The sequence below is a fragment of the Dreissena polymorpha genome, chromosome 9 (genome assembly GCF_020536995.1).
Source record: "Dreissena polymorpha isolate Duluth1 chromosome 9, UMN_Dpol_1.0, whole genome shotgun sequence".
NCBI lineage: Eukaryota > Metazoa > Mollusca > Bivalvia > Myida > Dreissenidae > Dreissena > Dreissena polymorpha.
Window position 1 is genome coordinate 21,245,164 of NC_068363.1, and position 14,319 is coordinate 21,259,482.

Below are 14,319 nucleotides of genomic sequence, written 5' to 3' on the forward strand. Positions count from 1 at the left end.
AATTTTAGACATTTATTGTATTATTTCATTATGTGTAATTGCAATTTCTTTTAATCATCATGTAAACGGCATGGAATCGTGGTTTTTTTCAACATGCATCATATAAATATTGCATTGAACTGCAATAAATTTGTTGGAAACAATTAAGAAATTTAAGTCATTAGACAATGCAATACTTTTAATCAGTTTGTTTTATGATTTCAGAAATGCTCAAAATTTTGAAGACACATTACAAAAGAAAACTGAGTAACTTGACCTTCTCACCATTGAATGATAGTGTTGCAGCCCCTTTAGATGATTTCTACATGCAACCAAATATTCAGCTCATGAAAAAAGACAAGGGGTGCTTTATCAAAACTGGTACACAAATTCTGTTATACAAAAACCTGTTTTCTAAGGACAGCAAATTAAACCAACAGACTTTCATACAAGGCGAAGCTGGGTCAGGTAAATCCACTTTTCTGGCCAGATTAGTTATGGACTGGTGTGATTCACCTAAGAGAAGCGATAATTTCTTTCAAGATTTAAAAACTCTGAAAGATTACAAGTTCATATTTCTTGTCACATTAAGGAATTCAGTTCAGGAGTTTAATATTGAAGAGATTATTAAACAACAGGTAATTGACTCCCTTTATGGCAAAGAGGATTGTGAGAAAGCGTACAAACTACTGAATGAAATCATGAAACAGGAACATTGCTTAATACTATTGGATGGTCTAGATGAGTGGACCGGACCTGGAAATGATCACAACCTACCGGAATTAAAAGCATTACATTACACTGAAAGCCGCTGCGACCTGTTAATTACTACTCGACCTTGGAAATTGGCTGATGGAAAGATTAAGGATTCCGAGATTGACATATTATTGCAACTAGAAGGAATAAAATATCCGTTTAAGCTCAGCAAATGCATCCTTCGTAGAAAGTACCAAGATGAAAATGTTCTGAAAGCAAAAAACTCAGCCTTTACAAAGTACATACAGAAACAGAAGCTGAAAGAGTTACTGCAATCGCCAATGATGCTGTCTGTCATCGTATGTTGGCATGATGAAGGAGAGCGCAAACTTATTTCAAAGTGTGAAATTTACAGTTCTTTGATTGACAGTCTTCTAAAGAAAGTGAGCAATGAAGAGGGATACTTTGAAGATCAGCGGTTTAACTGTTTCGCTGAGACACAATACATACAACCAAATATTCACCACGTGAATCAAATAGCTGAAGCAGCATTCCGTTTGTTGTTTTCAGATATACAGGAAAAATCACTAGTATTTGGTGCCAAAGATCTCAAACTTGAGGATGCGCAGAGAAAGTTTGCCTTGAAAGCCGGTATTTTAACAAAAGCGAAGACATCAAGTCTAGCAAGATCATCATCAACGTTTTCATTTTTCCACAAAAGCATTCAAGAATTCCTTGCTGCATACTATATCGCATGTAATGAGAAAGTCATCAATGAAACCATTGCTGGATATTTTGAACAATATGACAAATCTTACCTTGCCATGACCCAACTCTTTATATTTCTGTGTGGAGTGAGCATCTCTGCAGGGAATGCACTCTCTGACTTGATGAATAAATCTAACGTGAAGTATAACTCCCATGGAAACACCCTGTATCAGGACTGCGTCTTTGCTGGATATAGAGAGGCGGTTGCCAATAATAGACAGAGTACCGGTAGTATTAACCTTAGACTCACTTGTTTCATCATCAACGACATCAGTCTAGATTTACAAAACCTCTGGAATATGAATGTGTCAAATGTCATGTCACTAACAATGAGGTTACCATCTGTACATAGAGTTTACACAGGATTTAAGATTGACCTGTCATTGTGCCACAAGCTGAAGTCATTACAACTCGAGGGCCCAGGTATAGAGTTGAAAGGTAAAAATATACAATATTTTATTGTTAGCATCATATTTAACAGGTGAAGTTTACCATTCACATGTTATGTTATATTTAAGATTTGCAACTTAATGTTATACGTATATGTATCTCAGATTGCTATACATATGTAGTTCTGTACAGCAAACCTGTTTTACTGTATGATAAGACAATAAGCATACATCTCAAATATTGTTTTAATTGTGCGTGGTCATTTAGGTAAGGTGTTTATCACATGAAGCACAATGTAGAAATAACTTTTGATCAAATACCAACATGAGCATACTATATCCTGTTCTATTGTCGTTAGCATATGCATACAATTAACATGTAGTACAATAGAAATCCTTGCCAAATAAGTTGCACATTCTTGTGTTGGGCACAAGTCTCTTAAAGAAACTTTCAGTTTGGAAAAATGATTATCAAATAAGTGTCATAGATTCCAAACAGAATAAAAATATGTTTAAACAAGCAAAATAACACTTCAGAAGAAGAAAAATAGTAGAACTATTGGTTCTTTAATAGATAATCATCGTTCAAAATCGGTAAAATAATAAAGCATTTGAAACCATTTCCAACATAACTTGGAAAGTCCACTGAGAACTGACAAAGCATTAATGTCAACAGTGAAGCCAGTGTAAAAACCACCAAGTTTTATCAAATCATGCATCTGGGGTGAAAATTGGCCCTTCCTGAGGGTTACATGTTTTCCTAATATGTATATAGTAAAACTATTGAAAAATCTCTGAAACAATGGCTGTTTGTAAAACATGCATGCCTCCCATATGAGCTGTCAGTTGTAGTGGCAGCCATTGTGTGAATATGTTTTTTGTTACTGTTACCTTGACCTTTGACCTAGTGACCTAAAAATCAATAGGGGTCATCTGCCAGTCATGATCAATGTACCTATGAAGTTTCATGATCCTAGACCTAATTATTCTCGAGTTATCATCCGGAAACCATTTTACTGTTTCGAGTCACCTTGACCTTTGACATAGTGACCTGAAAATTAATAGGGGTCATCTGCCAGCCATGATCAATGTACCTATGAAGTTTCATGATCCTAGGCATAAGCATTCTTGAGTTATCCTCGGGAAACCATTTTACTATTTCGAGTCACTGTGACCTTGACATTTGACCTAGTGACCTGAAAATCAATCGGGGTCATCTGCCAGTCATGTTCAATGTACATATGAAATTTCATGATCTTAGGCATAAGCATTCTTGAGTTATCATTCGGAAACCATTTTACTACTTAAAGTCACTGTGACCTTGACCTTTGACCTAGTCACCTGAAAATCAAAAGGGGTCATCTGCCAGTTATGATCAATGTACCTATGAAGTTTCATGATCCTATGCATAAGCATTCTTGAGTTATCATCCGGAAACTTCATAGGTACATTGATCATGACTTGCAGATGACCCCTATTGATTTTGAGGTCAAAGGTCAAGGTCACGGTGACCCGAAATAGTAAAATGGTTTTTTGATGAAAACTCAAGAACGCATACGCAGCCAACAGGGCGAACTCTGAACAATATAACTGAAGAAACTGGTCTGTAATCCTAAATCTATAATTATCAGTCCAATGAAACATCATCCTTGAGTTAAATACACTGATCAGTAAAAATATTATCAGAATATGAGATTTTTTGTATATTTTGTATATTAAAGATTGTGTTGATGTTTAATTTTGTTGATTAATATAAATATAAGCAGGACAGGGGAGGTAATACTATATTATATCTTTCTTATATACAGGGGAAACAAATGCCATAAGTTTAAATTTCATGTTTAATAAGAGGATATTTGTTCATGTCAGTTTGAGATCATTTGTTATTTTTTATGATCACATTTTATTATTACTTTGACAAAACAACACTTACCTGAATACCACAATGGATTCCACCCAAACAATACCCCACGCCCCTACCAGAATCCCTTCCCCCCCCAACCTCACCCCCCCCCCCATATTTTGTTTTAAACAGCAGCTAAGTAAGTACCACACCCCACATTATACCCCCCTCTCAACCCCCCACCCCCCTACCCCCCCTACCCCCCCCCCAATTTTTTTTTTTAACATCTAATAAATTACCACACCCCACATTACACCCGCCTCTCACTCCCCCCCTACCCCCCATCCCCCCCCCCCCAAAAAAAAAATTTTTTTTTGAACATCTTATAAATTACCACCCTCCACATTATACCCCCCTCTCACTCCCCCCTCAATCATGACTGGCAGATTACCCCTATTGATTTTCAGGTCACTAGGTCAAAGGTCAAGGTCACAGTGACTCGAAATAGTACAATGGTTTCCGGATGATAACTACATTAGGTCAAAGGTCAAGGTCACAGTGACAAAAAACGTATTCACACAATGGCTGCCACTACAACTGACAGCCCCTATGGGGGGCATGCATGTTTTACAAACAGCCCTTGTTTTTGAATGTATTAAATTAGTAAAAAACAAACGTTGAAGTTATGAACAATAAGTCTAACAAAGCAATAGATGTTCCAATTACAAAAAAAGAAGTAAAATTACAGCATTTCCTTCATAATTACAAAACGTTACTTTTGACTTTAAAAACATGTTATCATTTTGCCTTGCATCCCCATGATATATTTATTTATATTTTCTGATATTGCACCACCAGGCCCCGTGTTCACAAAACTTTTTACTGACATCTAAAATCAATTTTGCATGACATTGAAAATCTATTTCAATTTGCTTCGTGACCACGGGGCCACATTTTGACAGTGCATCAACAACAGCCCTTTAACAATGTTGAAAATAAGAAACATAATTGGATAGATTTCAGTCTTTATTTGGCTCCAAACTTAATGTTTTTGAAGCACAGTAACTGAGCTGCATGCATCATTTTGTCTCACGAAAAGTTGTGAAAGACTCAAAGAGTAAAGTGAACTCCATGACCTTTCACAGGTATGTATATATTAACGATATACATATCAATATGTAAGGGGTGTGATTTTTCCGCGGATCATGTTGGGGTCATTTCTGAGATTTGCATAAATTCGTAAAAAAATGATATGGGTGGGGGGTAACGATTCTGTGGACGTATTTCATAAGCGGCCCAGAATAATTGCGGCCCGTGAAAGCTCTCCGCATATTATACTGGTAGATTGTGCCTAAGCATTTACTTTTATAACGAGCAATGTCATTGGCTGTCGTTTCCCAATCTTCAAATTGAAATGGATCTTTTAAAATGTGTTTGTTTTTTCTTTGTCGATTCATGCAAATGGCGATTTTGTGAAGCGAAAATTGAAATTACTGAAAGAACGAAAGAATCTCAAAAAATCTCAGAGATTTACTCTTAAGAGAAAAGCAAATTTAAATTTGAATAATTTGAAACAACGATGGATATAAATCAGAAAGCAATACCACTTTCTGAATGGGTTCTGAAGATCAACTATCTTGGTTAGGCAAAGATTATTCCATCATACATGTGAACAAATCTTGAACTACTGATCCTCTGGTAAAGTGTTGAAAGTTGAACACTGACAGTGTTTACCATATTTTAACGGTAAAGACATGGAGCTCAAACGAAAGATTGCAGAAATTGTTCACACAGATTGTTGTTGATCACTGTTCACCTTGTATAATAATTAACAATAATATATTCAATTTGAAGTTAAATAGAGGATATTTTTGTTTTAATCCACTTTAAATTTGATTTCTTCCATAGTAAATAGGGGTAGATTGGTCACTGTCGGCTCTGGTACTACTTTAAAGTACCCCCAGTATTCTTTAAGTTCATATCAACGTACCAAAGGTACTAAAATGATACCTAAATGTACCTGGCCAATATTAGACTTACCTGAGTTGATTTCCGGCCCAAAATCCAGTCTTAATAAAAAAAATTTGGTTGGGCTACAAGCTTTGAAATTTCACTAGCCCGAATCAATTTTAACTAGCCCGAATATAAAAGTTACAATTCTGTTACATTTATAACTACATGTATGTTTGTATTGAAGAAACAATAGAACAATAAAGATTAAACAAATACACACTTGATTCTGTTTTTATTCACAGTTAATGTCTGACAAAAAAATTAAAACAATATCAACAGACATCTCCATTCAATCATGGTCATTGTCTGAGTCTCCGACATCCAGGTCTTACATATTATGTATGCTCCTTAAGGCGGCCTGAAAAAACAAACAATGTTATAACATGATATAAATTTTCCAAACAAATATCCGAATAAAGTAAAAAAAATGTCAAACTAGCAATAATATATGTGCATAAGAAGTAGCACAAGAAGGCAACTTTTCCTCCCAAACTTCTGAGTATTCTAAATCTAAAACGACATTTGTAGCAGTAGTTCTATCACCTAAGCCACATATGGTTTATCATATCGCCGATTTGCTGATTTTATCAGCATCTAAAATGCAGTGTAATACACCTCTGAATTTACTTTCAGGATTTGTACCTTGACAGATAAACTTTATCTGTACAAAAAAACTATACTTGCAAAGTGCATGATATTTAATTGCTTTTTTAGCTCCATTGGCCAAAGGCCAGCGGGGCTTATGTCATGGTCCTGTGTCCGTCGTGTGTGCGTGCGTCCGTGCGTGCGTGCGTTAACTTTTTCTTTAAACATCTTCTTCTCCTAAACTACTGGTCCAATTCTGATGAAATTTCTCAGGAATGTTCCTGTGGTGAACCTCTTTCAAATTTGTTCAAATTATGCCCCTGGGGTCAAATTTGACTTTGCCCATGGGGGTAAAAAAATTGAAAATTTGCTTATATAAGGCCTATTTTGTGAAAACTTTAAAAATCTTCTTGTCCATAACCATTGGGCCTAGGGCTACCAAATTTGGTATGTAGTGACATCTAATAGTCCTCTACCAAGTTTGTTCAAATTATGCCCCTGGGGTCAAATTTGACCCTGCTCTGGGGAGTCAAAAAATCGAAAATTTGCTTATATAAGTTCTATTTTGTGCGAACTTTAAAATCTTCTAGTCCATAACCGTATGGCATAGGGCTATCAAATTTGGTATGTAATGACATCTTATAGTCCTCTACCAAGTTTGTTCAAATTAAGCCCCTGGGATCAAATTTGACCGTTCCCCAGGGGTCACAAAATTGAACATATGCTTATATTGGGCCCATTTTGTGCGAACTATAAAAATCTTCTTGTCCATAACCATTGGGCCTATTTCTATCAAATTTGGTAGGTAGTGACATCTAATAGTTCTCTACTTAGTTTTTTAGCTCCACTGGCCAAAGGCCAGCGGGGCTTATGTCATGGTCCTGTGTCCGTCGTGTGTGCGTGCGTGCGTGCATCAACTTTTTCTTAAAAATTCTTCTCCTAAACTACTGGTCAAATTCTGATGAAATTTCTCAGGAATGTTCCTGTGGTGAACCTCTTCAAATTTGTTCAAAAGATGCCCCTGAGGTCAAATTTGACTTTGCCCCTGGGGGTAAAAAAATTGAAAATTTGCTTATATAAGGCCTATTTTGTGCAAACTTTATAAATCTTCTTGTCAAGAACCATTGGGCCTAGGGCTACCAAACTTGGTATGTAGTGACATTTTATAGTCTTCTACCAAGTTTGTTCAAATTATGCCCCTGGGGTCAAATTGGATCCTGCCCCGGGGGGTCAAAAAATTGAAAATTTGCTTATATAAGGCCTATTTTGTGCAAACTTTAAACATCTTCTTGTCCATAACCGTATGGCGTAGGGCTACCAAATTTGGTATGTAGTGACATCTTATAGTCATCTACCAAGTTTGTTCACATTATGCCCCTTGGGTCAAATATGACCCTGCCCCGGGGGGTTGAAAATTTGCTATATAAGGCCTATTTTGTGCAAACTTTAAAAATCTTCTTGTCCATAACCATTGGGCCTAGGGCTATCAAATTTGCTATGTAGTGACATCTTATTGTTTTCTACCAAGTTTGTTCAAACTATGCCCCTGGGGTCAAATTTGAACCTGCCCCGGGGGGGTTAAAAAATAGAACATTTGCTTATATAGGGCCTACTTTGTGCAAACTTTAAAAATCTTTTTAACCATAACCATTGGGCCTAGGGCTACCAAATTTGCTATGTAGTGACATCTTATAGTCTTCTACCAAGTTTGTTCAAATTATGCCCCTGGGGTCACATTTGACCCTGCCCCGGGGGTCAAAAAATTGAACATTTGCTTATATAAGGCCTATTTTGTGAAAACTTTAAAAATCTTCTTGTCCATAACCATTGGGCCAAGGGCTACCAAATTTGGTATGTAGTGACATCTTATAGTCCTCTACCAAGTTTGTTCAAATTAAGCCCCTGGGATCAAATTTGACCCTACCCCAGGGGGGGTCAAAAAATTGAAAATTTGCTTATAAAAGGCCTATTTTGTGAAAACTTTAAAAATCTTCTTGTCCATAACCATTGGGCCTAGGGCTACCAAATTTTGTATGTAGTGACATCTAATAGTCCTCTACCAAGTTTGTTCAAATTATGCCCCTGGGGTCAAATTTGCACCCCGCCCTGGGGGGTCAAAAAATTGAAAATTTGCTTATATAAGTCCTATTTTGTCAGTGCTCCAGCTAGGATTTGAAAAGGGCAGGGGGGCTTTTTTGTCAAAAGGGCACTTTCGACGCGCAGTATTTTGTCAAAAGGGCACTTTCGATGCGCAGTATTTTGTGAAAAGGGCACGTTCGAGTGCGCGGGTGTTTCTGGAATGCTTCCTATTGCATGTTAATTTATATGTTATAAATAATTGTATTATTCCGATTATTATTAAACCATTCAAATATAATGTCTACAATGAGGATTAAACTAATTACCATGTAATAAGAGATTTATGAATTATCATATGTAAAAAAAAATAATAATAATAATTTTTTTTTGAGGGGGGGGGGGCAGGGCGGAGGTTCGGGGGGCAGTGCGGAGGTTCGGGAGGGCAGGGCGCGGCGCCCTTCGATTTAGGCCTAGCTGGAGCACTGTTTGTGCAAACTTTAAAAATCTTCTTGTCCATAACAGTATGGCATAGGGCTACCAAATTTGGTATGTAATGACATCTTATAGTCCTCTACCAAGTTTGTTCAAACTAAGCCCCTGGGATCAAATTTGACCGTTCCCCAGGGGTCACAAAATTGAACATATGCTTATATTTGGCCCATTTTATGCAAACTATAAAAATCTTCTTGTCCATAACCATTGGGCCTATTTCTATCAAATTTGGTAGGTAGTGACATCTAATAGTTCTCTACTTAGTTTTTTCAAATTATGCCCCTGGGAACAAATTTGACATTGCCCCAGGGGTCACAAAAATGAACATATGCTTAAATAAGGCCTATTTTGTGCAAACTTCAAACATCTTCTTGTTCTTAATTATAGAGCCTAGGGCTACTAAATTTGGTATGTTGTGATATCTAATAGTTCTCTACCAAATTTGTTCAAATTATTCCCCAGGGATCAAATTTGACCCTGTCCCGGGAGGTCACAAAACTGAACATATGACGTTTACCAGGGGAGATTACTGCGGCCGTGTGGCTGTGACCAACAACAACAACATCTTGTAAACATGAGATAAAACCCTGTCATTTAGTGCCATTTTAGATCAGATGGTGACTGCTTACAAAGGAATTGAAGTAAGAACATGTGTTCTGAATGTTTTTCTTATAAACTGAAAAAAGTCGGGATTTATTTAAATATGTCGAAAGTGACCATATATCCGGATAAAAAAATTTCGGATGACATGTTTATTTAATGTCTTTTTTGTAGTGTTTAAACCAGTTTAATGATATCTTATTGATTTTTAAACACAACTTCCATGAACATAATTATTTCCATAAAAGTCAATATATGATTCTGCATTGTAAACTCAAACTTTGTATCAAAGAGAAGGTGTTGGAATTAATGAAGTGCAATGTTCTTAACTGTCTATATGCTGCTTTTTAATAACTAATGATTCATTGTTCCATTTGTGAATTGTGACTCATGAATTGTGGAGATATGATTGTCAATTGCTCAACGATCTCAGGGTTTTCATTAGGATTCTTTGAAGCAGGCTTTTGAGTTATTTGAGGGGGCCAACCTGCTAGGGGGGTCCGGGGGCCCCCCTGAAATTTTTTTAAATAAAGGTGCCAAATCGTGGCTTCTGAGCGATTTTGGGCACATATTTTACATGCTTTTCCTCAGTTAAAATAGAGGATATTAATGTGAATTGTTAAGTCCTCAGGTTACATCAACTTTCAGGGGTGTCAATTGTCCCAAATTTGAAATCCTGAAAATAAAATCTGGGTGCCGATAGGGCCCATGGTGGGTTCAGGGCACACCCTGGACAGGGGTCCAGGGGGGCCAGAGGCCCCCGGAAGCACCTGCAATTTAGCTTATTTGAAACAAAGAAATCGCTTCTCCTGAGCTTTAAGACACCTGTTTTTTAAGAGATTCAAAACAGAAAAAAATACTTTGGCTAGCAAATATCACAATCTATTTCTTTAAATTTTCATGTAGATGCATGGGTCTGAGGTGGAATGTCCCCGTCGGGGGCGAAGGGCCCGGGCCCTAGCTTAATGTATAATTTCTGTGCAGTACATAACATGTATTCTTTACAGTATTAATGAAAATCTGAATTAAACAAACACTGGAAATTTTAACATTTTAATAAGTTGTAACTTCCAATAATGACAATGACATTTCATGTTGAGTGAACATTCATGGCATTTATTTTCATCCGCACACTAGGTGTTGCAGCAAATACCTCTTTCTGATTCTGGGGATGTTTCATACCATATTTCCTACACGGCAAACAGTACATCCCCTCTCCCTCTATGTAACCACCATCTTTTCGCTGTCATCCAATTATGTTGAAATGTCTTGGGGGTTAAACGTTGTTCTTCTTGATGACTGATGGAAGTGCAGTCCGTCTTGCCACACACATGGACATTGTGCACTTTCTTCGATGAGTCGAACAGAGTGGTCAATGCATTCCTACATTCCTCAGGACTCCATGCTTTTGTTTCATGGACATCTGTGAAGAAGGAAAATTTATCATGATTTGGAGCAGGAGTGTGTCTTGCGTAGATGTGACAGAAAAACCTCTGAAGATTTGTATGGGATGAAAATCCCAAGAATCAGAAATAGTTATTTCTGTCAAATCTAACCATGACACATGCAGTGCATACACTGTAACACAAGGTCCAAATTTCACTTGGGTGTGCATGAAAATAAATGCCATTAATGTGCAAGCCATTTTATGTCGGTCAATAGAGAAACATCGCTAATGTTATACTTGTTATATACAAACCAACTTAAAATAAAATGTATTTGTATTTGCACTCTGAATTAGACAGTTGCTTGTACAAATCTACAGCAGCTGCAAACATTTTGTATTTTTTTCATACAAGAAAAGCATGTCATTTTCTATGTGCAGTATACTATTTATTAATAAATTGCTATACTGTTAAATAATTAAGCCACAACTTTCTGCAGTTGTTTTGATTTTAAAGAGCTAATAATATGTTTAAACCATGCAGACAGATTGCTTCCCAGTTTGTTTGTTTTTATATGAAGTTAGCCTTGGTAAAAAAATCATTTTGCAAAATTGAATGATCTGACGAGTACTAAAAGTTTAACATACTTACTGACCATAAATATAAATGTTACCTGTGGGTGGTGTACATGTTTGTTGTTTTGGTCCCTCAGGTTTAGAGTTTTCTGTACTAGTACCACTATAACTATCCACAACATGGTTGGATTCTTCGTTTGCCTTTGACATCTGCACTTGCACGGGTTCAGATGTCTGTAAATGTATGGGTTCAGATGAGCATCCTGCACTGGCATCACTGTGTGTTTCATGACTGTCTTTTTCTGAAATAATTGATTATTCAGTTTATAAAGATTGTGTGTCTATTGACATGAGAATAATTGTTTTTATTTGATCAACTTAGGCAATTTTTTGGAAAAAAAATCGGGCATAGGTTGCCCCAGCCGATGCAATCTTAGGATTTAAATATTTTGCTGAGGAAGCTTCTTTGGGCCATTTTTTTTCAAATACAAATTTGGACATAGCTCAACATTGCAGTGCCAATTCAATATATTTAGCATTTTAGGCAACCAAGTCCGACCTTAATCATGAAAAAATCAGGAGAGTTTGGGGCTCGAGAGTTTCATTTATCCTAATGAAAGACTCACCCTCCTGTAAAATGTGGTAAATAAATCCACTTACCGCTCGGAGGATCAAAACTCCGCGAAGAAACCAAACATCAACGAAATCTGTCGAAAATCGAATAAGAAACGAAATGTAAGTGTAGCAGGAAAGTGCATTTATCCGGAGGTGCCGGTAAATGATAAACGTTAACAAAACTGGAACAAGATAACTTCAACAGGGAACTATCGTTCTTACTCGAAACACAAACAAAAAAGTCGTTTCTTTTTCCTTTTTTTGACATATCCAATTGTTGACTATGTCACAGTTTGTGACCTTGAATCAAAGTCGTACAGTCTCTTTACCCGCTCCGCGATTGGACAATTACATCGATACGACCAATGAGAAAGCAGTTAACATATATCGGTTAAGGTTGTTTACTTCCGTTTCAGACAGTTAGTATATTTACGAATACTAAATATCTCGTCATCGTCGTGAAAATTTGCCGATTTTTTTATATTTTTTTAATTTTCTTTCCGAATTTGAGCCGGCCTGAATAACATTTGAGGCGGTCAAATCGGCCGCCGGCCGCCTCCTAATGAAAACCCTGCGATCTATACAAATTTCTGATCATTTTATAATTTTCTTAATATAAGTTATGAATTGATCTTAGAAGTCATATGTATTACTTAATTAAATACATTTATAAATATAAGAAATAATCTTTAGATTATCATAATATTCTCAGGCCTGTTGGTCTAAGGGATGTGTGGGTTGTTAATTATATGTATGCCCCTCTTCGAAGAAGAGGGTGTTTATTGTTTTGCACATGTCGGTCCGTCCGTCATCCGTATGTCCGTCCACCAGGTGGTTTCTGGATGATAACTCAAGAACGCTTAGGCCTAGGATCATGACACTTCAAAGGTACATTGATCATGACTCGCAGATGACCCCTGCTGATTTTGAAGTCACTAGGTCAAAGGTAAAGGTCACGGTGACCCGAAATAGTAAAATGTTTTCCGGATGATAACTCAAGAACGCTTATGCCTATTATCATGAAACTTGATAGGTACATTGATCATGACTCGCAGATGAACCCTATTGATTTTTAGGTCACTAGGTCAAAGGTCAAGGTCACGGTGACCGGAAATAGTAAAATGGTTTCCGGATGATAACTCAAGAACGTTTTATGCCTAGGATCATGAAACTTCATAGTTGCATTGATCATGATTTGCAGATGACCCCTATTGATTCTCAGGTGAAAGGTCAAGGTCACTGTGACCCGAAATAGTAAAATGTTTTCTGGATGATAACTCAAGAACGCTTATTCCTAGGATCATGAAACTTCATAGGTACATGGATCATGACTCGCAGATTACCCCTATTGATTTTCAGGTCACTAGGTCAAAGGTCACGGTGACTCAATTAGAATAATGGTTTCCGTATGATAACTAAAGAAAGCTTACGCCTAGGATCATGAAACTTCATAGGTACATTTATCATGACTCGCAGATGACCCCTATTGATTTTCAGGTCACTAGGTCAAAGGTCAAGGTCAAAGTGCCAAAAAATGTATTCACTCAATGGCTGCCACTACAACTGACAGCCCATATGGGGGGGCATGCATGTTTTACAAACAGCCCTTGTTTGAGATGATTCTTTACAAAGAAAGATGCTACTATTGTATTTGTTATAAATGTGTGAAAGGCTCTAAGAAGGAACCAGAGATTATTAACCCTTTACCAAACACCAACAGGATTTTACGGGTTTATAGCTGACGACTTTATAAAAAATTATGATAAAATGAGAAATTGCTCAAGATGAGCAATTTCTCCTTTATCACAATTATTTCTACCCTACCTGATTATTTCCTTAATATTCCATTACAATTTAATTGTCGTCTGCAACCTTTTTCAAATTGGGAAAGTCCAAAATGTGTCGTTTGGTAAAGGGTTAAGGCATTTTGATTTCTACGGGTCTTGTGAATCTGTTTCAAATCAAATGCGTATATTTGATCTTCAACATCTAAAAATATGTGAAATAGAAAGAACGACAATATCTTTTGGAGAGATAAATGTACCTACGTTATAAGCAATGGGACTGTGCTTCAAAGGAACAATTCCCGGGCTATTTAGTCTGTTTAGTTAACACGGTAGTAACTTTTTCCATATATAAAAATGCTCACCCTTCCAACTTTAAGCGCCCAATGGGACGAGGGATAGACAGAGAAAGTCACATGCTTGAGTACATTTCAACCCATGCGCATTGCGCGTTTTTTTCGCATAAAAAAACAGTGGAGCGATACAGGGCCATCATGGCCCTCTTGTTTTAACATA

At 36.9% G+C, this 14,319-nt stretch overlaps 2 protein-coding genes across 4 annotated transcripts in view; both read left to right on the forward strand.

Annotated features, from left to right (window-relative positions):
* LOC127846695 (NLR family CARD domain-containing protein 4-like) overlaps positions 1-14,319 on the forward strand; it is a 755,110-nt gene that overhangs the window by 504,478 nt on the left and 236,313 nt on the right. Inside the window, exon 8 of one of the 3 annotated variants that reach the window (XR_008033616.1) lies at positions 4,228-4,255. The exons of the other annotated variants lie outside the window; for them this stretch is intronic. The gene's annotated coding sequence lies outside the window, so the exon portion shown is untranslated. Of the gene's footprint in view, positions 1-4,227; positions 4,256-14,319 lie in introns of those variants that run through there. 3 annotated transcript variants of the gene reach the window in all.
* The window catches only part of LOC127845901 (uncharacterized), a 126,082-nt gene that overhangs the window by 95,579 nt on the left and 16,184 nt on the right, over positions 1-14,319 (forward strand). Inside the window, exon 7 of the mRNA XM_052377078.1 lies at positions 205-1,881. Coding sequence (XP_052233038.1) covers positions 205-1,881 — 1,677 coding nt within the window. The remainder of the gene's footprint in view (positions 1-204; positions 1,882-14,319) is intronic.